Here is a 26138-nt window from a genome sequence, read left to right on the forward strand (position 1 = left end):
TAAATGTGGCGCCCAAATCGGTGATTGGTCGCGGGCAGCGGCCGCGACCAATCAGCAGAGCGGTGTTTAACTTTAGCGCCAAGATCACTGATTGGTCGCGCTGTCCGCACGCGACCAACCAGCGAATCGTATTGGTGAGGAGCGGGGAGCGGAATTGTATTAGTGAGGACCGTACCTCCTATTTGAGGCCAATCAGCTGGGAAGTCTCCTAGGTCAGTGTGTATCACCGCTTCTGCAGGTTCTTCCTGGATTGTGAGAGGCACTTTTTCTTGGGGTTTCAGTAAATATGGACACAATTTTAGGTGGTCCCTGGACACTGTTGTAGATGTTTTTCCTCCATCTCGACTGATTAAGCATGTTTTCTTGTTGTCAAACCTTGACGGTAACACAGTGTAGGGGTCTTTTTCCAACTGGTCATCAAGTTTGTGGTTACGTCTTTTTTTTTTCAATACTGTTTCACCAGGTGTGAAAGGTTCTGCGGGTGCTTTTTTGTAAGACTGTCCTTGACACAAGCTTGTACTCTTCTGTACTGCTCTTGTCTGGTCTTGTCCCAGTTTTCAGTGGTCATATCAGCTTCAGGCTCAACAACACCAAGCTCCAGATCCATGGGCAGCTTTCCTGGCCTTGCCCGCATGAGATATGCCGGAGTGCAATTGGTGGAACTCACTGGTATATGATTATACTGATCCACTAAGTCAGGTAGTAGGTCTGGCCACTGGTTTCTCTCCTCAAGTGGTATGGTCTTTAGCAGGTCGATGATGCTGTTGTTCATCTTTTCGCAGAGACCGTTGGTTTGTGGATGGTACGGTGTAGCTCTGATTTTTTTACAACCGTAGAGATGACAGAACTCCTTGAACAACTCAGCCTCAAAGGCCGGGCCTTGGTCCGTCAGCACCTGTCAGGGTAACCATAGGGTCTGCAGAAATATGCTTGGAACGTCTTTGCTGCTGTCTCTGCCGTCAGGTCTTTGACGGGGGCGACCACCAGGAAACGTGAGTAGTGATCCACCATGGTCAGAGCATAGGAGTACCCTGACCTGCTGGAGGACAGCTTGACATGGTCCAGGGCCACGATCTCCAGGGGCCGAGTCGTCTTGATGGGTTGCAGGGGTGCCTTCTGGCTGCTGAAGTCTTTTCTTCTTAGGCCACAGGGTCCACAGTCCCGGCACCACCTCTCAATGGAGCTGCGCATTCCTACCCAGTAGAATCAACACTTCAGCAGGGTCTCTAGCTTTTTCCAGCCAAAGTGCCCCGCCTGATCGTAGTAAGCTTCTAATACCATCTGGATGTCTGTCTTCGGGACCACTATCTGCCATACCATCTCATGAGTTTTTGGATTGACGTATCTCCGGCACAGCTTCTCACGGTAGATAAACAGCCGGCTTCTTTCGTTCCACAGCTGCTTTGCTTGCAGAGACGCATCCTTCTCCAGGGAGGCACCTTCTTGGGTTATCAGCTGTTTGATGCGGCTGACAACCCGGTCGCTGTCCTGGGTCTCTTTCCAGCTGTGGTGAGTCAGGGGGTTTAACGTCTTTCAACGCTGCTTCCTGGAGGCTCGTTGCTCGTGGATCATCCCATTCCGGTGAAAGGCAGGTAGCTCAATCTCTTCCAAGTCATCCACTTCTTCTTCTGTGTCTGACTGGTGAGGCATCCTAGACAGGGCATCGGCATTGGCGTTCTTGCGGCCCGCCCGGTATTTGATTGTAAATTGATAGTTTGACAGCCGAGCCATCCATCGTTGTTCCAGTGCCCCCAACTTAGCTGTTTCAAGATGGGTCAAGGGGTTGTTATCAGTAAAGGCAGTGAACTTACTGGAGGCTAGATAGTGCTTGAACCTTTCAGTGATGGCCCAGACTAAGGCCAGGAACTCCAACTTGAAGCTGCTATAGTTCTCTGGGTTCCTCTCAGTCGGGCGGAGCTTCCTGCTTGCGTATGCGATCACTTTCTCTTGCCCATTCTGCTTCTGACTTAGAACAGCGCCCAGACCTTCGTTGCTGGCATCTGTATACAGCAGGAACGGTTGGCTGTAGTCAGGGTAGGCTAGGATCTCATCACCTGTCAGGATCTCCTTCATCTCCTGAAACGACTCGGCTTGCTCCTTACCCCAGTGGAATGGGGGATTTCTGCCTTTGGGGGACTGTCCTACCAGGAGGTCTTGCAGAGGAGCTGCTTTCTTAGCGTAGTCCTTAACGAACCTCCAGTAGTATCCGACTAGTCCCAAGAACTGACGCACCTCCTTGAGGTTTTTCGGCTCCGGCCACTTCTGTATGGCAGTGACTTTCTCCGGGTCTGGTGCTACCCCTTCCGGACTGACAATGTGCCCCAGATACTGTACCTTTCTCTTGAGCAGGTGGCACTTTGAGGGCTTCAACTTCATCCCGTACCGGGACAGTGACTCAAATACCTCTTCCAGGTGCTTCAAGTGGTCCTCGTACGTTCTGGAGTACACTATTACATCGTCCAGGTAAAGTAACACAGTCTCAAAGTTGCGGTGTCCCAGGCAGCACTCCATCAATCTCTGGAACGTTTCGGGGGCATTGCAGAGTCCAAACGGCATACTGTTGAACTCGCAGAGTCCCATCGGGGTGGTGAAGGCCGTCTTCTCCCGATCCTCCTCAGCCACAGCTACTTGCCAGTAACCACTAGTGAGGTCAAGGGTGGAAAAGTAATTTGCAGACTTTAAGGCAGCTAGGGACTCCTCTATGCGTGTTAAAGGGTATGCATCTTTATGTGTAATGCGATTTACTTGACGGTAATCTACACACATTCTCATGCTCCCGTCCTTTTTCCTCACTAGCACTAGGGAGCTGCCCAGAGACTACAACTATCCCTTATCACTCCCGCCTTCCTCATGTCATGCAGCATTTCTTTTGCCTTCTGGTAGTGAGCTGGGGGTCTAGGCCTATAACGTTCTTTGATTGGGGAATGGTTGCCTGTGGGGATATGATGTTGAACCCCCTTAACCCTCCCGAAGTCAAGTGGATGTTTACTGAACACCTGCGAGTATTCTTGAACCACCCGGTGTACACCCTGTCTTTGATGGGCAGGAGTGGTGTCTGTCTCAACATGGAGCTGTTGACACCAATCCTCCACCTGAGTTGCAGGGTCATTATCCTCCACTTCATCTGGTGAGGTTAAGGACTCCGCCTCATGGATGCAGTTGTTATTGACAGCATGTAATTTGGCAACAGTGGCATAACGTGGCAGTTTGACCTCATCTTCCCCTAAATTGAGAAGACGAACAGGCACCCTCCCATTACGTACATCTACCACTCCCCTGGCGGTTAAGAGCATGGGTCTATGTTCGGAGCAAAGGGGTTCTACTACCGCCTGGTAGCTCTGTCCTCTAAGACCTATAGCAGCTCTACACCAGATGAGCATTTCATTCATTGGGGGGATGACAATGGGTATAGGGTCTGTTACCCGCACGTTACCGATTTCACCATCTGTTAACTTTACTTGCTGTTGATACATCAGGACTCGGATTTCCTTCTGCAGTGCCCTTCTCTGTCTCGGTCTGGCAGTGTCGGCGATCTGTTGGAGCAAGAACACAACTTCTCCCAAACAGTTACCAACAATGTTAGTGCCAAGTACCATATACGGGTTAGCGTCATCAGGATTAGTCTCTACTACAATTAGTCCTTGATCCTTCAGCTCCACTCTCCCCACCTTTACAGTCACATTCTTAACACCGTGTAGGTTAAGGGGGAGTCCATTTGAGGCGTATACAGACAAATTTGGAGCTGGCGGACGTAGGTCGTCCGTGGACCAGAACCTCGTGTAGAGGACTTCAGGCATGATGGTTACCTGAGATCCTGTGTCCAGCAGGGCATGCGTCGGGATCCCATCCAACACAATGGACAGGAAAGGTCTTCCTCCGACGAACCTGTTGTACCAGTCTGATGGGCCTGGTGAGGTTACTCCTGGGTGTCGGCCCTCGGACCCAGGGTTTTCTCGTTTAAAGGACAATTCTGGGCGATGTGTCCAGTCTTGCGGCAGCAGTAGCAGGCAGGGTCCTTCTGTGGACGGCGCTGGTCACTGGTCCTCGGCGAGGGCGGTGTTGGCCTCCTCCAGGGGACATCCTCAGGGCTATCGGCTAGCAGGATCTTCCCTCCTTCCTCAGGCTCCGTCCGCAGCTGTAGAGCACTCAGCACAGTGGTCAGGGTTTTGCTCAACTGACGCATCTCAGAGCGCAAACTGTCCAGTTCTTTAGGGGACTTTGCTGGGATTTTAGCTTCAGCAGCCACTGGGGAAAAGGTGGGTGTAGCCGGTACTAGGGTAGCCCCACCCTGGTAACGTTGGATGGCATTTGTTTCCAGGGGCTGCAGTCCTTTTACAGCCATGTCCTTGAGGTTGTCAAAGGTGGCATCTGGATGATCCAGGGACCACCAACGCACAGTCCTGCTCTCCTCTGGAGACCTCAGTCCCCGGACAAACTGTTCCTTCAGCATTTTGTTCTCATTCTCAACACTGGTTGGACTAACCTGGTTCAGAGCCCGCAGGGCCCCTTGAAGACGCCAGGCGTAGTCCCGAACATTGTCCTCTGGTTGTTGGGAACAGCTGTAGAACGTCATCCGGAGGTCCGCCTCAGTAAGGTCCTCAAAGACAGTCTGTAGTTTTTGAAGTATTGCGGACACTGACTCCTGGTCTGCGGCCGACCATGTTTCCACTTCCCGTTCCGCAGCACCGGTCAGTTGTCCTAATACAACGGCGGCTCTTTGTTTACCGGTCATGGAGTACATATCTAAGATACCACATATCTTCCGTTTGAATCCATACAGGGTATCTGGTTTGCCGTTGTACTGGGGGAGCCACTTTGCTCCAGGAATGTAAGGTAAAGTCATAGGAATTACAGGTGTTACAGGCGCTGCTGGTTGAGCGGCGGCTTCGGCCTGCTCATCGTCGGGCGCGGGTTGAATATCAGGGACGTTGGCCAGCATTTCGGCGTTCTGCTGCTGCTCGTCGGACATCTTGGCGCCCCCCTAGTTAACCGTGGCCTATCTTCTGGTTTTTCTTCCGGCAGGCCGCAGCTCCGCAGGTAACGGTCGTCTTCAGGACCTTGCGTCGCTTGCGTCCTACGTCAGAGCGTTCAGCAACACCCCTTATAGGACCTGGCGCTTCTCGCTTTGACGTCGAGGCATGGGGCGTGTCCGGGACTTTGCGCTCTTTTGCAGCTACACCCCTTATTTTCCAGCGGTTACGCCCATCTTCTCGCTCAGCGACCCAACAATGGCGGCAATCTTCACCACAACTTTACGTACAGAGTTCAGAATAAAGGCGCACAGTACCCGGTGGCAACGGGCACAACACCTCATCGTTGCAGCGGGCACGCAATCCTGTTCGTGACGCCAAGTTGGAGATGACTCGCCCAGGGGAATGGGGACGACTCGGTACCCGGGCCTTTAGCCTGGCCTTTAGGGATGTCGCGGTGGTCGGCTCCCGGGCCCGTACCCTGGGGTCGCTCCTTTAAAAGGGTTAATAGGTATTTGTGAAATTTGTTAAAGTTATAAGAGTTCGTGATGCCACCTGTGGCTTCTGGTGAGGATCACCAGCGCTGCTCAGTCCACTGAGGCTGATGATAAGGCAGCTCGATGGTATAGCTCCCCACAGGTGGAGCTAGGCCTCAGGGCAGTGAATGAAGGGGGAATGCAGGACAGGCGAGACCCAGCCGGGTCAGAGCAAGAACAGGGACAGACACGATAGTCACTTCAGTACTTTTTACTGATGGAAATTCAGGCACGTCCCGGAGCACTGTAGGGTGAAGGGTGCATATCAGGATCCTCCCCAATGAGCAGGTGTTAGACCTCCTGTTTCTTGCTTCTGCGTAGTAAGTTTCTGACCTGCCTGGAGCTAGGCCTAACTTTGTCTCTGTCCTGCGCTGGCTGACCTTGTGGTAGGGCCTTCTCTTGGAGTGCATGCTCCCGACTTACGGGGCCTATGTGTCTCCTGGCTCTGTTACGTATCAGCACTTTAGCGATCCTGGGACTTGTAGTTCTCCAGGGATTCCGGTTATATCTTACTGGGTCATGGAGTCACCGGTAAATATTCTGCAGTAGATGAGCTGTACATTATAATATTCTGCAGTAGATGAGCTGTATATTATAATATTCTGCAGCAGATGAGCTGTATATTATATTGTTCTGCAGTAGATGAGATGGATATTATAATATTCTGCAGAAGATGAGCTGTATATTATAATATTCTGCAGTAGATGAGCTGTATATTATAATATTCTGCAGTAGATGACCTGTGTATTATAATATTCTGCAGTAGATGAGCTGTATATTATAATATTCTGCAGTAGATGACCTGTATATTATAATATTCTGCAGAAGATGACCTGTATATATAATATTCTGCAGTAGATGAGCTGTATATATAATATTCTGCAGTAGATGAGCTGTTTATATAATATTCTGCAGCAGATGAGCTGTATATATAATATTCTGCAGTAGATGACCTGTATATTATAATATTCTGCAGTAGATGAGCTGTATATATAATATTCTGCAGTAGATGAGCTGTATATATAATATTCTGCAGTAGATGACCTGTATATTATAATATTCTGCAGTAGATGAGCTGTATATATAATATTCTGCAGCAGATGAGCTGTATATATAATATTCTGCAGTAGATGAGCTGTATATTATAATACTCTGCAGAAGATGAGCTGTATATATAATATTCTTCAGTAGATGAGCTGTATATTATAATATTCTGCAGAAGATGCGCTGTATATTATAATATTCTGCAGATGAGCTCTATATTATAATACTCTGCAGTAGATGAGTTGTATATAATAATATTCTGCAGTAGATGAGCTGTATATTAGAATATTCTGCAGAAGATGAGCTGTATATTATAATATTCTTCAGTAGATGAGCTGTATATTATAATATTCTGCAGAAGATGCGCTGTATATTATAATATTCTGCAGATGAGCTCTATATTATAATATTCTGCAGTAGATGAGCTGTATATTATAATATTCTGCAGTAGATGAGCTGTATATTATAATATTCTGCAGTAGATGAGCTGTATATATAATATACTGCAGCAGATGAGCTGTATATATAATATTCTGCAGTAGATGAGCTGTATATTATAATATTCTGCAGTAGATGAGCTGTATATTATAATATTCTGCAGTAGATGAGCTGTATATTATAATATTCTGCAGCAGGTGAGCTGTATATATAATATTCTGCAGTAGATGAGCTGTATATTATAATATTCTGCAGTAGATGAGCTGTATATTATAATATTCTGCAGCAGATGAGCTGTATATTATAATATTCTGCAGTAGATGAGCTGTATATTATAATATTCTGCAGTAGATGAGATGTATATTATAATATTCTGCAGCAGATGAGCTGTATATATAATATTCTGCAGTAGATGAGCTGTATATTATAATATTCTGCAGAAGATGAGCTGTATATTATAATATTCTCCAGTAGATGAGCTGTATATTATAATATTCTGCAGTAGATGAGTTGTATATTATAATATTCTGCAGTAGATGAGCTGTATATTATAATATTCTGCAGTAGATGAGATGTATATTATAATATTCTGCAGCAGATGAGCTGTATATATAATATTCTGCAGTAGATGAGCTGTATATTATAATATTCTGCAGTAGATGAGCTGTATATTATAATATTCTGCAGTAGATGAGCTGTATATTATAATATTCTTAGTAGATGAGCTGTATATTATAATATTCTGCAGTAGATGAGCTGTATATTATAATATTCTGCAGTAGATGAGCTGTATATATAATATTCTGCAGTAGATGAGCTGTATATTATAATATTCTGCAGTAGATGAGCTGTATATTATAATATTCTGCAGTAGATGAGCTGTATATATAATATTCTGCAGTAGATGAGCTGTATATTATAATATTCTGCAGAAGATGAGCTGTATATTATAATATTCTGTAGTAGATGAGCTGTTTATTATAATATTCTGCGGAAGATGAGCTGTATATTATAATATTCTGTAGTAGATGAGCTGTATATTATAATATTCTGCAGTAGATGAGCTGTATATATAATATTCTGCAGTAGATGAGCTGTATATATAATATTCTGCAGTAGATGAGCTGTATATTATAATATTCTGCAGTAGATGAACTGTATATATAATATTCTGCAGTAGATGAGCTGTATATTATAATATTCTGTAGTAGATGAGCTGTATATTATAATATTCTGCAGTAGATGAGCTGTATATTATAATATTCTGCAGTAGATGAGTTGTATATTATAATATTCTGCAGCAGGTGAGCTGTATATTATAATATTTTGCAGTAGATGAGCTGTATATTATAATATTCTGCAGTAGATGAGCTGTATATTATAATATTCTGCAGTAGATGAGTTGTATATTATAATATTCTGCAGCAGGTGAGCTGTATATTATAATATTTTGCAGTAGATGAGCTGTATATTATAATATTCTGCAGAAGATGAGCTGTATATATAATATTCTGCAGAAGATGAGCTGTATATTATAATATTCTGCAGCAGATGAGCTGTATATTATAATATTCTGCAGTAGATGAGCTGTATATATAATATTCTGTAGTAGATGAGCTGTATATTATAATATTCTGTAGTAGATGAGCTGTATATATAATATTCTGTAGTAGATGAGCTGTATATTATAATATTCTGCAGCAGATGAGCTGTATATATAATATTCTGCAGTAGATGAGTTGTATATTATAATATTCTGCAGTAGATGAGCTGTATATTATAATATTCTGCAGAAGATGAGCTGTATATTATAATATTCTGCAGTAGATGAGCTGTATATTATAATATTCTGCAGTAGATGAGCTGTATATTATAATATTCTGTAGTAGATGAGCTGTATATTATAATATTCTGCAGCAGATGAGCTGTATATTATATTATTCTGCAGTAGATGAGCTGTATATTATAATATTCTGTAGTAGATGAGCTGTATATTATATTATTCTGCAGTAGATGAGCTGTATATTATAATATTCTGCAGAAGATGAGCTGTATATATAATATTCTGCAGCAGATGAGCTGTATATTATAATATTCTGCAGTAGATGAGCTGTATATATAATATTCTGCAGTAGATGAGCTGTATATTATAATATTCTGTAGTAGATGAGCTGTATATTATATTATTCTGCAGTAGATGAGCTGTATATTATAATATTCTGCAGTAGATGAGCTGTATATTATAATATTCTGCAGTAGATGAGCTGTATATTATAATATTCTGTAGTAGATGAGCTGTATATTATATTATTCTGCAGTAGATGAGCTGTATATTATAATATTCTGTAGTAGATGAGCTGTATATTATATTATTCTGCAGTAGATGAGCTGTATATTATAATATTCTGCAGAAGATGAGCTGTATATATAATATTCTGCAGCAGATGAGCTGTATATTATAATATTCTGCAGTAGATGAGCTGTATATATAATATTCTGCAGTGGATGAGCTGTATATTATAATATTCTGTAGTAGATGAGCTGTATATTATATTATTCTGCAGTAGATGAGCTGTATATTATAATATTCTGCAGAAGATGAACTGTATATATAATATTCTGCAGCAGATGAGCTGTATATTATAATATTCTGCAGTAGATGAGCTGTATATATAATATTCTGCAGTAGATGAGCTGTATATTATAATATTCTGCAGCAGATGAGCTGTATATATAATATTCTGCAGTAGATGAGTTGTATATTATAATATTCTGCAGTAGATGAGCTGTATATTATAATATTCTGCAGTAGATGAGCTGTATATATGATATTCTGCAGTAGATGAGCTGTATATTATAATATTCTGCAGCAGATGAGCTGTATATTATAATATTCTGCAGTAGATGAGCTGTATATTATAATATTCTGCAGTAGATGAGTTGTATATTATAATATTCTGCAGTAGATGAGCTGTATATATAATATTCTGCAGAAGATGAGCTGTATATTATAATATTCTGCAGTAGATGAGCTGTATATTATATTATTCTGCAGTAGATGAGCTGTATATATAATATTCTGCAGTAGATGAGCTGTATATTATAATATTCTGCAGCAGATGAGCTGTATATTATAATATTCTGCAGCAGGTGAGCTGTATATTATAATATTCTGCAGCAGATGAGCTGCATATTATAATATTCTGCAGTAGATGAGCTGTATATATAATATTCTGCAGTAGATGAGCTGTATATTATAATATTCTGCAGAAGATGAGCTGTATATTATAATATTCTGCAGTAGATGAGCTGTATATATAATATTCTGCAGCAGGTGAGCTGTATATTATAATATTCTGCAGTAGATGAGCTGTATATATAATATTCTGCAGAAGATGAGCTGTATATATAATATTCTGCAGTAGATGAGCTGTACATTATAATATTCTGCAGTAGATGAGCTGTATATTATAATATTCTGCAGCAGATGAGCTGCATATTATAATATTTTGCAGTAGATGAGCTGTATATTATAATATTCTGCAGTAGATGAGCTGTATATATAATATTCTGCAGAAGATGAGCTGTATATTATAATATTCTGCAGTAGATGAGCTGTATATTATAATATTCTGCAGAAGATGAGCTGTATATTATCATATTCTGCAGTAGATGAGCTGTATATATAATATTCTGCAGCAGGTGAGCTGTATATTATAATATTCTGCAGTAGATGAGCTGTATATATGATATTCTGCAGTAGATGAGCTGTATATTATAATATTCTGCAGTAGATGAGCTGTATATTATAATATTCTGCAGTAGATGAGCTGTATATATAATATTCTGCAGTAGATGAGCTGTATATTATAATATTCTGCAGTAGATGAGCTGTATATTATAATATTCTGTAGTAGATGAGCTGTATATATAATATTCTGTAGTAGATGAGCTGTATATTATAATATTCTGCAGCAGATGAGCTGTATATATAATATTCTGCAGTAGATGAGCTGTATATTATAATATTCTGCAGAAGATGAGCTGTATATATAATATTCTGCAGTAGATGAGTTGTATATTATAATATTCTGCAGTAGATGAGCTGTATATTATAATATTCTGCAGAAGATGAGCTGTATATTATAATATTCTGCAGTAGATGAGCTGTATATTATAATATTCTGCAGTAGATGAGCTGTATATTATAATATTCTGCAGTAGATGAGCTGTATATATAATATTCTGCAGCAGGTGAGCTGTATATATAATATTCTGCAGTAGATGAGCTGTATATATAATATTCTGCAGAAGATGAGCTGTATATTATAATATTCTGCAGAAGATGCGCTGTATATTATAATATTCTGCAGAAGATGAGCTGTATATTATAATATTCTGCAGTAGATGAGCTGTATATATAATGTTCTGCAGCAGATGAGCTGTATATTATAATATTCTGCAGTAGATGAGCTGTATATTATAATATTCTGCAGTAGATGAGCTGTATATATAATATTCTGCAGCAGGTGAGCTGTATATATAATATTCTGCAGTAGATGAGCTGTATATATAATATTCTGCAGAAGATGAGCTGTATATTATAATATTCTGCAGAAGATGCGCTGTATATTATAATATTCTGCAGAAGATGAGCTGTATATTATAATATTCTGCAGTAGATGAGCTGTATATTATAATATTCTGCAGCAGGTGAGCGGTATATTATAATATTCTGCAGAAGATGACCTGTATATATAATATTCTGCAGTAGATGAGCTGTATATATAATATTCTGCAGAAGATGAGCTGCATTTTATAATATTCTGCAGCGGAGGACAGAGCGGAGGACGGAGCGGAGGACGGAGCGGAGGACGGAGCGGAGGACGGAGGGGAGGACGGAGCGGAGGACGGAGGGGAGGACGGAGCGGAGGACGGAGGGGAGGACGGAGCGGAGGACGGAGGGGAGGACGGAGCGGAGGGCGGAGCGGAGGACGGAGCGGAGGACGGAGCGGAGGACGGAGGGGAGGACGGAGCGGAGGACGGAGGGGAGGACGGAGCGGAGGGCAGAGCGGAGGACGGAGGGGAGGGCAGAAGCGGAGGACGGAGCGGAGGACGGAGGGGAGGACGGAGCGGAGGACGGAGGGGAGGACGGAGCGGAGGACGGAGGGGAGGACGGAGCGGAGCGGAGGGGAGGGAGGAGCGGAGGACGGAGGGGAGGACGGAGCGGAGCGGAGGGCGGAGGGGAGGGAGGAGCGGAGGACGGAGGGGAGGACGGAGCGGAGGACGGAGGGGAGGACGGAGAGGAGGACTGAGAATAACCACAAGAGCCCAGCAGGGACACAGGAAACCCCGTGCTTTTATGTATCTTGGAGCCTACAGATTTACGTTACATAGGATAAAACAGATGAGACCCCCCAGGGATGAAATCCTATAACCCCCCCCCTATAAAGCGCAGCCAAGCTCCTCCCCTGTACAGTGATAACAGGACTATTATAGCGCTATTACAGGCGAGTAGGTGACGTGTCTCCAGCCAATAAGAGCGGCCCGTCCATTATCCAATCAGATTACAGAGGTGCCGGGGCAGCGACCAATCAGGACGCGCTGATGACAGTTCTGGATCGGCGGTCCCGGCTTCCCGTCCGTGCTCTTTATTGGTGTCCGCTCCGCTCTCAGGAGCGGCTGTCAGGCGGTGTCTAGTAACCGTCTGTGAATACGTTCCCGGCTTCCCTGCCTGTTACGCTGCTGGTGGAGGGCGGTTTGTGTTATGGCGTCTTATTACCTCCGTTACATGACAAGCGCTGGCTTGTCAGCTGCCGTGAGACTACAACTCCCAGCATGCCCGCCTATGTCCTGATGGTGCTGGTGTGCCGGGAGCTGTAATGTCGCCATGTTGGCTCTCCTGTGGCTTACTCTAGTCTTGCGCTGCTGCTAGACACCAGTAGGGGGAGCCCTGTGCATAGGATTTCATATATGGGCTCTATAACCCAAGTCTGTTCCCCGGGCTCCGCCTGGTGGTGGATGCAGGTATAGCATGGGGCTGAATGGTGAGCTGCTCTTCGCCCGGCTTCTGTAGTTAGAGAGAAACCTCCCTACTAATTCTCTGGGGTTTCCTCTTCTCCTTGTCTCTACAGTCTGTGGTAGTGCAGATGAATCATGTACTGCTGAATACATGGACCTGATGCATGAAGACTAGTGATGAGCGAGCATGTTCTCTACTGCTCGGTGCTCGCCCCAGCATCTCACTGCTGGACATGCTCCACGCTCCCCGAGTATTTCCGGGGTTGCTCGGCGGGAGCTCGAGTCCCCTCCCTGCATGTTTGTTGCTCTTTACCGAGCTAATGAACATGTTGGTTGTGGCATTACAGTGATTGGCTGGCCGCACAGAGTCATCAGGTCTATATCAGACCTGGGGCCGCTGTGCTCGTCAGTCACTCCGGAATCAGACAGTGGAGGGAGAGCAGGTAGATCTGTGGCTCACACCGCCGAGCCTAAAGCCAGGCATGGTCGTGTGTGACAATGGCCGGACCCTGGTGGCAGCTCTGAGGCGAGCTCACACACGTACCATGCCTGGCCCATGTGCTTAACCTCGTGGTTCAGCGCTGTCTCAAATCCTACCTGGAGCTGCCGGATCTGCTTGTTAAAGTACGCCGCCTGTGTGCCCATTTTAGAAAATCACCTCCAGCTTCCGCCACCCTTGCCGTGTTTCAGCAGCGTTTGCAGCTTCCGGCTCATAGACTGGTATGTGATGTCCCTACGCGTTGGAACTCTACACTGCAGATGTTGGGAAGGATTTGTGAGCAGAAGAGGGCAGTTGTTGACTACCAGCATCAACAAGGCCGTCGGTATTCAGTTCAGACTCCACACATAACACCTCAGGAGTGGACATGGATGTCAGACATATCCTCCAAAACTTTGAGGACTCCACCAAGATGGTGAGTGGCGATGACGTCATAATTAGGCTATGTGCCCACGATGCAGAAATGAAGCAGAAAATTTCTGCATCATTTCTGCATCTCCCTGGCAGATTATGCATGCGTTTTTCCTGCCAAATACATGCGGATTTGAAGCGTTTTCACATGCGTTTCCGCATGCGGATTGACAAGCGCTTTCCAGGCGATTTTAGCATCACTTGGAAAGTGCTTGACAACTAGATCACACTATATAAATCCATGCAACCGGCATGGATTTATATAGTGTGACCGTAAGAATGTTTAAAAATAAAAAAATAAACCTATACTTACCCTCCGATGGCCCGGCGTGTGTAGCTGCGCTCGCTTCTGTCTGCCAGGTGATCGCGGGACACTGCACTGAAGGGCCTGCGGTCACATGACTGTGATGTCACCGCAGGTCTTTCAGTCCAGTCCGCAAGCAAAGGGAAGGAGACCGGGGGCCGTCGGAAGGTGAATATAAACTTTATTTTTTATTTTATTCTTTTTTTTACAGGTACAATGGTACCCAGGTCTGGATGAGAGTCTCCTCTCCTCCAGAACTGGGTACCATCCGCACATTGAAACGCATATAATCCGTGAGTACAAATGTACTGACACGGATTATGTGCGTCTCAATGCAAGTCAATGGCGGCGATTACGCCGCGCTTCCGCAAAATTAATGGACATGCTGCGGATTTTTGAGCGCAGCATAAACGCTGCGGAAACATCCGCAGCATGGGCATAGAACTTGCGGAATCCCCTTGGGGACCATGGGGGGCGGATTACCTAGCGTTTAACAAGCGTTTATGCTGCGGAAATTCCACAGCATATACGCTTGAAAAACGCTATGTGGGCACTTAGCCTTAGCGTCACCATCCTGCTTCTGTCTTCTGAAATGCTCTCTGCTCACAATAAAAGAGTATGCACTGCTGGCGGAGCACGATGAGATGGAGCAAGGAACCATACAGGGTGATTACACACAGCCCAGCCTCATCTCATCCCAATGTGGATTGGGTGACAATGAGGAAGAGGAGGAGTAAGAACAGGAGCTAGTTTCCTGCGCTATAGATGGTACTATCTGCACTACTGTCATACCGTCTGTTCAGCGTGGATGGCCTGGGGACAGAGAGGAGGAGAGCATGGTCAGTGGTCCTATTGGTGAGGACACAGAAGTATTGCCTGTTAGCAGTCTGGCACGCATGGCTGAGTTTGTTACGCTGCCTTTCCCATGACCCTCGCGTTCTCAAAATTTTGGGTGACCGTCATTACTGGTTGGTGACACTCCTAGACCCACTCTACAAGTAGAAATTTCTATCTCTTATTCCTGAGGCGGACAGGTCTACAAAAATGGGGCAGTACCAGAAGGCCCTTGTTGCGGAACTATTAAAAATCTGAAAACGCTGGTGGCAGAGGTCACAGTTCGTTGGACAACCAAGCAGCAGAGGCGAGAGACACAACTCCAATCCAGCAGAGGCAGTGGAACACTGTCCAAGTTCTGGGAGAATTTTCTCTGCCCCTCCCAGGCCCTGAGGCTCGGGGTACTCTCACAAGGAGAGCAAAGTTTGGGAAGATGCTGAGGGAGTACCTTGCCGACCGTACCAACGTCCTCTGTAATTCCTCTGTGCCTTATAATTGTTTGGTATCCAAGCTGGATACGTGGAATGAACTGGCTCTCTACGCCTTGGAGGTCCTGGCCTGCCCTGCCGCTAGTGTTTTATCAGAGCGGGTTTTTAGTGACGTTGGTGGAATTATAACTGATAAGCACATCCGCCTGTCAACTGAAAATGCTGACAGGCTGTCTCTTCTAAAAATGAACAAGGGCTGGATTGGGCCAGACTTCTCAACACCACAGTATGAAAGCAGCGTAACATAAACTCAAATCCAGTGTCTTTTTTTGGGAGGTGTATTCACATGCACCTTTTCACACCCACACATGGGTATACGCTTCCTGATTTTGGTGGCTATTTGCTCTTGTCCTCCTCCTTCTCCTCATCATCCACCACCATATCACCAGGGTGACCGTGGTCCGTGATGCAACACCCACGAATTTTTTTAAAGGGTGTTTATGATGCCCATAAAAAATTTTTTTTATGTTGTATGTTATCTGTCAGGACTAGTGTTGAGCGATACCTTCCGATATCAGGAAATATCGTATCGGATTGGATCGGGCCGATACCCAAAAAGTATCGGATATCGCCGATTCCGATACCGGAAACCAATGCAAGTCAATGGGACACAAATATCGGAATGAAAATAAACCCTTTCTTTCCTTGTAGGTTAATTCTACATGAAGTAAAACAACTAAGAATAATGTAGAATGACATGAAAAGCCGGCAATTCATCAGCGGCATTCACCGGTACCCGACAATTTACAACAGAAAGAATAGAGCTTCACACATAGATTAGATAGATAGAAACATGTCAGTCACATATATATGAAGTACAGTGACAGTGTTGCTTACTGTACTTGTCATTTAGTGTAAAGGATTTATTAAAAAAAATATTAGTGTTTTCGTGCACCGTCTCTTTAAAAAAGCCGGCCGGCAATTCAGCATCTGTACCCGACAATTTATAACAGACAGAATAGAGCTTCACACATAGATTAGATAGATAGAAACATGTCAGTCACATATATATGAAGTACAGTGACAGTGTTGCTTACAGAACTTGTCATTTAGTGTAAAGGATTTATTTAAAAAAATAATAGTGTTTTCATGCACCGTCTCTTTAAGAAAGCCGGCCGGCAATTCAGCATCTGTACCCGACAATTTAGAATAGAAGGAATAGAGAATCACACATAGATTAGATAGATAGAAACATGTCAGTCACATATATATGAAGTACAGTGACAGTGTTGATTACTGTACTTGTCATTTAGTGTTAAAATAAAGGATTTATTTAAAAAAAAATTGGCGTGGGGTTCCCCTTAATTTTAGGCTCTAGCGGAGGTTAAGCAGACAGCTGGGGCAAATGTTTGAAGCCTGGGAAGGGGGTAATACCCACGGAGCTTCCCAGGCTACTAATATCAGCCCCCAGCTGAATACCTAGCCTTTACTAGCTATTAAAATGGGGGACCCCCCCAAAAAAATGACGTGGGGTCCCCCCTAATTTAATAGCTAGCACAGGCTAGGCAGACAGCTGGGGGCTGATATTAATAGCCCAGGAAGGGTGCCATGAATATTGGCCCCCTCCCAGGCTAGAAACACCAGCCGTCAGCCGCCCCAGAAATGGCGCATCCATAGGATGCGCCAATTCTGGCACTTAGCCTCGCTCTTCCACGCTGCCCTGGTGCGGTGGCAGGGGGTAATAGGGTTGGGGTTGATGTCAGCTTATAATGCCAGCTGACATCAAGCCCAGGTTAGTAATGGAGAGGCGTCTATAAGACACCCCCATTACTAACCCCATAGTCAAAGTTAAAAGAAAACACAAACACCCAGAATAAAGTCCTTTAATTGAAATAAAGACACAATTCTTTATTGTTCTAAATTAAACCATACTTACCATCACGCCCATTCCAGCTGAAGCCAACGATCTCCTGCAATAAAAGAAAAATAATAAAGCAACCTCATCCTTACCTTTCGATGGTTCCCAGGACAGCTCCAGCTCTGCTACATCGAGATGACAGGCTGGACCGCAGCAGAAAGCTGCCATCCAGCCTGTCATCCCGCAGACACTGAGAAGCGCAGGCATGCTTGCGCTCCTCAGTGTCTCTCTGTGACGTCATCCAGATGAGCCGAGTTCATGTCCAATGAACTCAGCTCACCTCATGCACGTCACTGACAGCGTGGGAAAATTCTCCTGCACTCAGCGCTTCAGCGTGAGAATTCTCCCACGCTGTCAGTGACATACATGAGGTGAGGTCATGTCCAATGAACTCAGCTCACCTCATGCACGTCACTGACAGCGTGGGAAAATTCTCACGCTGAAGTGCTGAGTGCAGGAGAATTTTCCCACGCTGTCAGTGACGTACATGAAGTGAGCGGAGTTCATTGGACATGACCTCGGCTCATCTGGATGCCGTCACAGCCAGACACTGAGGAGTGGAAGTATGCCTGCGCTTCTCAGTGTCTGCGGGATGACAGGATGGATGGCAGCGTTCTGCTGCGGTCCAGCCTGTCATCTCGATGTAGCAGAGCTGAAGCTGTCGTGGGAGCCATGGAAAGGTAAGGATGAGGTTGCTTTATTATTTTACTTTTATTGCAGGAGATCGTTGGCTTCAGCTGGAATGGGCGTGATGGTAAGTATGGTTTAATTTAGAACAATAAAGAATTGTGTGTTTATTTCAATTAAAGGACTTTTTTCTGGGTGTTGTGTTTTTTTAAATACTTTACTAGAAATTCATGGTGGTCATGTCTAATATTGGCGTGACCCCATGAATTTTGGGCTTAGGGCCAGCTGATAATGCCAAGCTGGCCTTAACCCCTTTATTACCCAGTGAGCCACCGCACCAGGGCCCTGGATGAGTTGGGTACAGCGCCAGAAGATGGCGCTTCTATGAACGCGCCATTTTCTGGGGCGGCTGCGGACTGCAATTTGCAGCGGGGGTGGCCCAGAAAGCTTGGGTCTCCCTGCGCTGCGGATTCCAGCCCCCAGCTGCCTAGTTGTATCTGGCTGGGCACAAAAATAGGGCGAAGCCCCACGCATTTTTTTTTAAAATTATTTCATGAAATTCATGGAATAATTAAGAAAAAAAGGGCTTCCCTATATTGTTGTGTCCAACCAGGTACAAATAGGCAGCTGGTGGTTGGGGGCAGCCCATTCCTGCCTGCTGTACCTGGCTGGACACAAATATAGTGCGAAGCCCCACGTCAATTTTTTTTTAATTATTTCATGAAATAATTTTTTTAAAAAAGGGCTTCCCTATATTGTTGTGTCCGGCCAGGTACAAATAGGCAGCTGGTGGTTGGGGGCAGCCTGTTCCTGCCTGCTGTACCTGGCTGGACACAAATATAGGGCGAAGCCCCACGTCAATTTTTTTTAAAATAAGTCCTTTATTTTAACACTAAATGACATTTGAGGAGTTAATAAAGATGCAGTCCCTAAATTATTATTTATTTTTTAATTAATTTTTCCCAAAACTTTTGACGTGGGCTTCGCCATATTTTTGTATGCCAGCCAGGTACAGCATCCAGCTTCTATGAACGCGCCATTTTCCGGGGTGGCTGCGCACTGCAATTTTCAGCGGGGGGAGGGGGGGGGGGCAGAAAGCTTGGGCCTCCCTGCGCTGCAGATTCCATCCCCCAGCTGCCTAGTTGTACCTGGCTGGACACAAAAATAGGGAGAAGCTTCACGTATTTTTTTTTTTTAATTATTTCATGAAATTCATGAAATAATTAAGAAAAAAAGGGCTTCCCTATATTGTTGTGTCCAACCAGGTACAAATAGGCAGCTGGTGGTTGGGGGCAGCCCGTTCCTGCCTGCTGTACCTGGCTGGACACAAATATAGTGCGAAGCCCCACGTCAATTTTTTTTAAATCATTTCAGGAAATTCATGAAATAATTTAAAAAAATTGATGTGGGGCTTCGCCCTATATTTGTGTCCAGTCAGGTACAGCAGGCAGGAACGGGCTGCCCCCAACCACCAGCAGCCTATTTGTACCTAGCCGGACACAACAATATAGGGAAGCCCTTTTTTTCTGAATTATTCCATGAATTTCATGAATTTAAAAAAAAAAAAACGTGGAGCTTCGCCCTATTTTTGTGTCCAGCCAGGTACAACTAGGCAGCTGGGGGCTGGAATCTGCAGCGCAGGGAGGCCCAAGCTTTCTGGGCCCCACCCGCTGCAAATTGCAGTCCGCAGCCGCCCCGGAAAATGGCGCGTTCATAGAAGCGCCATCTTCTGGCGCTGTACCCAACTCATCCAGGGCCCTGATGCGGTGGCTCACTGGGTAATAAAGGGGTTAAGGCCAGCTTGGCATTATCAGCTGGCCCTAAGCCCGAAATTCATGGGGTCACGCCAATATTAGACATGACCACCATGAATTTCTAGTAAAGTATTTAAAAAAAACACAAACACCCAGAAAAAAGTCCTTTAATTGAAATAAACACACAATTCTTTATTGTTCTAAATTAAACCATACTTACCATCACGCCCATTCCAGCTGAAGCCAACGATCTCCTGCAATAAAAGAAAAATAATAAAGCAACCTCATCCTTACCTTTCCATGGCTCCCACGACGGCTCCAGCTCTGCTACATCGAGATGACAGGCTGGACCGCAGCAGAACGCTGCCATCCAGCCTGTCATCCCGCAGACACTGAGAAGCGCAGGCATACTTCCACTCCTCAGTGTCTGGCTGTGACGGCATCCAGATGAGCCGACAATGAACTCGGCTCACCTCATGTACGTCACTGACAGCGTGGGAGAATTCTCCTGCACTCAGCGCTTCAGCGTGAGAATTTTCCCACGCTGTCAGTGACGTGCATGAGGTGAGGTCATGTCCCATGAACTCGGCGCACCTCATGCACGTCACTGACAGCGTGGGAGAATTCTCACGCTGAAGCGCTGAGTGCAGGAGAATTTTCCCACGCTGTCAGTGACGTGCATGAGGTGAGCTGAGTTCATTGGACATGACCTCGGCTCATCTGGATGACGTCACAGAAAGACACTGAGGAGCGCAAGCATGCCTGCGCTTCTCAGTGTCCGCGGGATGACAGGCTGGATGGCAGCGTTCTGCTGCGGTCCAGCCTGTCATCTCGATGTAGCAGAGCTGAAGCTGTCCTGGGAACCATGGAAAGGTAAGGATGAGGTTGCTTTATTATTTTACTTTTATTGCAGGAGATCGTTGGCTTCAGCTGGAATGGGTGTGGCGGTAAGTATGGTTTAATTTAGAACAATAAAGAATTGTGTCTTTATTTCAATTAAAGGACTTTTTTCTGGGTGTTTGTGTTTTTTTTAAATACTTTACTAGAAATTCATGGCGGTCATGTCTAATATTGGCGTGACCCCATGAATTTCGGGCTTAGGGCCAGCTGATAATGCCAAGCTGGCCTTAACCCCTTTATTACCCAGTGAGCCACCGCACCAGGGCCCTGGATGAGTTGGGTACAGCGCCAGAAGATGGCGCTTCTATGAACGCGCCATTTTCCGGGGCGGCTGCGGACTGCAATTTGCAGCGGGTGGGACCCAGAAAGCTTGGGTCTCCCTGCGCTGCAGATTCCAGCCCCCAGCTGCCTAGTTGTACCTGGCTGGACACAAAAATAGGGCGAAGCGCCACACATTTTTTTTTTTAATTATTTCATGAAATTCATGGAATAATTAAGAAAAAAAGGGCTTCCCTATATTGTTGTGTCCGGCTAGGTACAAATAGGCAGCTGGTGGTTGGGGGCAGCCCGTTCCTGCCTGCTGTACCTGGCTGGACACAATTATAGGGCGAAGCCCCACATAATTTTTTTTTAATTATTTCATGAATTTCCTGAAATAATTAAAAAAAAATTGACGTGGGGCTTCACACTATATTTGTGTCCAGCCAGGTACAGCAGGCAGGAATGGGCTGCCCCCAACCACCAGCTGCCTATTTGTACCTAGCCGGACACAACAATATAGGGAAGCCCTTTTTTTCTTAATTATTCCATGAATTTCATGAAATAATTAAAAAAAAAAAAACGTGGAGCTTCTCCTTATTTTTGTGTCCAGCCAGGTACAACTAGGCAGCTGGGGGATGGAATCTGCAGCGCAGGGAGGCCCAAGCTTTTTGCCCTCCCCCCCCCGCTGAAAATTGCAGTCCGCGGCCGCCCCGGAAAATGGCGCGTTCATAGAAGCTGGATGCTGTACCTGGCTGGCATACAAAAATATGGCGAAGCCCACGTCAAAAGTTTTGGGAAAAATTTATTAAAAAATAAATAATAATTTAGGGACTGCATCTTTATTAAGTCCTCAAATGTCATTTAGTGTTAAAATAAAGGATTTATTTAAAAAAAAAATGGCGTGGGATCCCCCATAATTTTAGTCTCTAGCGGAGGTTAAGCAGACGGCTGGGGCAGATGTTTGAAGCCTGGGAAGGGGGTAAAACCCACGGAGCTTCCCAGGCTACTAATATCAGCCCCCAGCTGAATACCTAGCCTTTACTAGCTATTAAAATGGGGGACCCCCCAAAAAAAAATGACGTGGGGTCCCCTCTATTTTAATAGCTAGCAAAGGCTAGGCAGACAGCTGGGGGCTGATATTAATAGCTCAGGAAGGGTGCCATGAATATTGGCCCCCTCCCAGGCTAGAAACACCAGCCGTCAGCCGCCCCAGAAATGGCGCATCCATAGGATGCGCCAATTCTGGCACTTAGCCTCGCTCTTCCACGCTGCCCTGGTGCGGTGGCAGGGGGTAATAGTGGTGGGGTTCATGTCAGCGCCAGCTGCCATGAAGCCCAGGTTAGTAATGATGGCCGTCTATATGACACCCCCATTACTAACCTACAAAGTGTTAAAAAGAAAAAACACACTACACCCAGAAAAAAATAATTTATTTGAAATAAAACACCATTTTATTTAATTCTTAGTTTACTAAAAAAAAAATAGTTACCTGTCCACGTTCCTGCGCTGATCTCCCATGCACAGCTGTCACATCTGGAGATGGTGACAGCTGTGCATGGCTGCTGTAAGCTCACGCTGCCGGGAACACGTCCGCTCCCGGCAGCGGGAGCCACTGACTGAGGTCACCGGAGTGCATTCAGGCAGCGCAGCTCCGGAGACCTCCTTTACGGCAGTGCTGTACCGTGGGAATTTCTCACGATACAGCAGTGCCGTAAAGGAGCTAACCGGAGCAGCGCTGCCTGAACTCCGGTGAACCCTTACGGCCCCGTCATTCTAGCGGCGGCAGCGGTTCAGAGCGGTCACATTCTATGTGGCTGCTCTGAACTGGAGATCTTCGTGGGACACTCGTGGACTGCTACGGAGGGGTAAGGATAAGGTTGTGGTTTATTATTTTATATTTTATTACAGGAGATCGATGACTTCGGGGAATTAGGTGTCTTGGTGAGTATAGGTGTAGTTTTTTATTTTTTACTTTATTTTAGGTGGCGATCGGCGGGGACAGGTAATGTATGAACTAATTTCTTTTAGGTAACCACTGGCCACCAATGACATGTATCTAACATTTATTGGGGACACAGTAGGGCAATTTAAATAGCAGGATCAGGCTGATGGGAACTACTGCTCCCATCGAGCTGATCCTGCTGGCAGGAGTGGACGGGGGACAGACATAGGCCGATGGGAGTAGTAGTGTCACATCGGCCTATGTCTGCCCGCACACACATCCGCACACATCGCACAGACACCCCGCACACACACCCCGCACACATCGCACAGACACCCCGCACACACACCCCGCACACACACCCCGCACACATCGCACAGACACCCCGCACACACACCCCGCACACACACCCCGCACACACACCCCGCACAGACACCCCGCACACACACCCCGCACACACACCCGCACACACACACACCCGCACACACACACACCCGCACACACACCCGCACACATCGCACAGACACCCCGCACACACACCCCGCACACATCGCACAGACACCCCGCACACACACCCCGCACACACACACACCCGCACACACACACCCCGCACACACACTAATCATGACGGGTCCGGGAGGTGAGGCTGACCTGTGCGGCCGTGGGAAAGTTGATGTGAGTTCATGCAGTCAAGCATGAACTCACATGAACCCTCTGAGGGCACCGCGGCTACTTCAAATGAACAGCTGATCGGCATCACCTGATACCTCAGCTGTTCATTTGAAATAACCGGCGGGAAAGCGCAGCACAGAACGGGAAAGCCGGCGGTTAAGTCTTTTCACTGCCGGCTTCCCCGCCCGGGTCCTTCGCTCCTTGGTGCTGTGCTCCCCGCCCGGTCCTAATTTACGATCGGGATGGGAGGTGGCGAGGGGAGCGGAGGATCGGGGTGGGAGGCTGCGGGGAAGCAGTATGGGGCTGCGTGATTGTTTAAAAGCCGGCGGCTTTTTACCGCGCGCCGGCTTTTAAACAATCAGGAGAATTCTCCCACGCTGGGATGGCATTCTGATGACAAGCTGGATCGCAGCTGAGCGCTGCCATCCAGCTTGTCATCCTTCAGAGACACTGCAGAGCGCAGGCATTATGGGAACTTCCGATTCCGGTATTCGATATTATAAAAGTATCGGAATTAAGTATCGGAATTCCGATACAGTGAATATCGGCCGATACCCGATATTTCAGTATCGGAATGCTCAACACTAGTCAGGACCCTGTAATGGGTAATTGCTGCAGTGTAGAAATGGCGGCTGATCAGTGCTGCTCATAGCACTATGGATCTGTCAGGTCCCTGTAATGGGTAATTGCTGCAGTGTAGACATGGCTGCTGATCAGTGCTGCTCATAGCACTATGGATCTGTCAGGACCCTGTAATGGGTAATTGCTGCAGTGTAGACATGGCTACTGATCAGTGCTGCTCATAGCAGAATGGATCTGTCAGGACCCTGTAATGGGTAATTGCTGCAGTGTAGACATGGCTGCTGATCAGTGCTGCTCATAGCAGAATGGATCTGTCAGGACCCTGTAATGGGTAATTGCTGCAGTGTAGACATGGCGGCTGATCAGTGCTGCTCATAGCACTATGGATCTGTCAGGACCCTGTAATGGTAATTGCTGCAGTGTAGACATGGCTGCTGATCAGTGCTGCTCATAGCACTATGGATCTGTCAGGTCCCTGTAATGGGTAATTGCTGCAGTGTAGACATGGCTGCTGATCAGTGCTGCCCATAGCACTATGGATCTGTCAGGACCCTGTAATGGGTAATTGCTGCAGTGTAGACATGGCTGCTGATCAGTGCTGCTCATAGCACTATGGATCTGTGAGGACCCTGTAATGGGTAATTGCTGCAGTGTAGACATGGCTGCTGATCAGTGCTGCTCATAGCACTATGGATCGGTCAGGACCCTGTAATGGGTAATTGCTGCAGTGCAGACATGGCGGCTGATCAGTGCTGCTCATAACACTATGGATCTGTCAGGTCCCTGTAATGGGTAATTGCTGCAGTGTAGACATGGCTGCTGATCAGTGCTGCCCATAGCACTATGGCTCTGTCAGGACCCTGTAATGGGTAATCGCTGCAGTGTAGACATGGCTGCTGATCAGTGCTGCTCATAGCACTATGGATCTGTCAGGACCCTGTAATGGGTAATTGCTGCAGTGTAGACATGGCTGCTGATCAGTGCTGCTCATAGCACTATGGATCTGTCAGGTCCCTGTAATGGGTAATTGCTGCAGTGTAGACATGGCTGCTGATCAGTGCTGCTCATAGCACTATGGATCTGTCAGGACCCTGTAATGGGTAATTGCTGCAGTGTAGACATGGCTGCTGATCAGTGCTGCTCATAGCACTATGGATCGGTCAGGACCCTGTAATGGGTAATTGCTGCAGTGTAGACATGGCTGCTGATCAGTGCTGCTCATAGCACTATGGATCTGTCAGGACCCTGTAATGCGTAATTGCTGCAGTGTAGACACGGCTGCTGATCAGTGCTGCTCATAGCAATATGGATCTGTCAGGACCCTGTAATGGGTAATTGCTGCAGTGTAGACATGGCTGCTGATCAGTGCTGCTCATAGCACTATGGATCTGTCAGGACCCTGTAATGGGTAATTGCTGCAGTGTAGACATGGCTACTGATCAGTGCTGCTCATAGCAGAATGGATCTGTCAGGACCCTGTAATGGGTAATTGCTGCAGTGTAGACATGGCTGCTGATCAGTGCTGCTCATAGCAGAATGGATCTGTCAGGACCCTGTAATGGGTAATTGCTGCAGTGTAGACATGGCGGCTGATCAGTGCTGCTCATAGCACTATGGATCTGTCAGGACCCTTTAATGGTAATTGCTGCAGTGTAGACATGGCTGCTGATCAGTGCTGCTCATAGCACTATGGATCTGTCAGGTCCCTGTAATGGGTAATTGCTGCAGTGTAGACATGGCTGCTGATCAGTGCTGCCCATAGCACTATGGATCTGTCAGGACCCTGTAATGGGTAATTGCTGCAGTGTAGACATGGCTGCTGATCAGTGCTGCTCATAGCACTATGGATCTGTGAGGACCCTGTAATGGGTAATTGCTGCAGTGTAGACATGGCTGCTGATCAGTGCTGCTCATAGCACTATGGATCGGTCAGGACACTGTAATGGGTAATTGCTGCAGTGCAGACATGGCGGCTGATCAGTGCTGCTCATAACACT

General features: G+C 46.1%; 1 protein-coding gene across 2 annotated transcripts in view; it reads left to right on the forward strand.

The window, feature by feature from the left end:
- The window catches only part of LOC141203924 (securin-like), a 71587-nt gene that overhangs the window by 10514 nt on the left and 34935 nt on the right, over positions 1–26138 (forward strand). Inside the window, exon 1 of one of the 2 annotated variants that reach the window (XM_073663893.1) lies at positions 13389–13923. The exons of the other annotated variant lie outside the window; for it this stretch is intronic. Coding sequence (XP_073519994.1) covers positions 13876–13923 — 48 coding nt within the window. The 5' untranslated portion in view covers positions 13389–13875. Of the gene's footprint in view, positions 1–13388; positions 13924–26138 lie in introns of those variants that run through there. 2 annotated transcript variants of the gene reach the window in all.

Source organism: Phyllobates terribilis, unplaced genomic scaffold (assembly GCF_046119375.1).
Source record: "Phyllobates terribilis strain yellow unplaced genomic scaffold, ASM4611937v1 Scaffold_132__1_contigs__length_4960021, whole genome shotgun sequence".
Classification (NCBI taxonomy): domain Eukaryota; kingdom Metazoa; phylum Chordata; class Amphibia; order Anura; family Dendrobatidae; genus Phyllobates; species Phyllobates terribilis.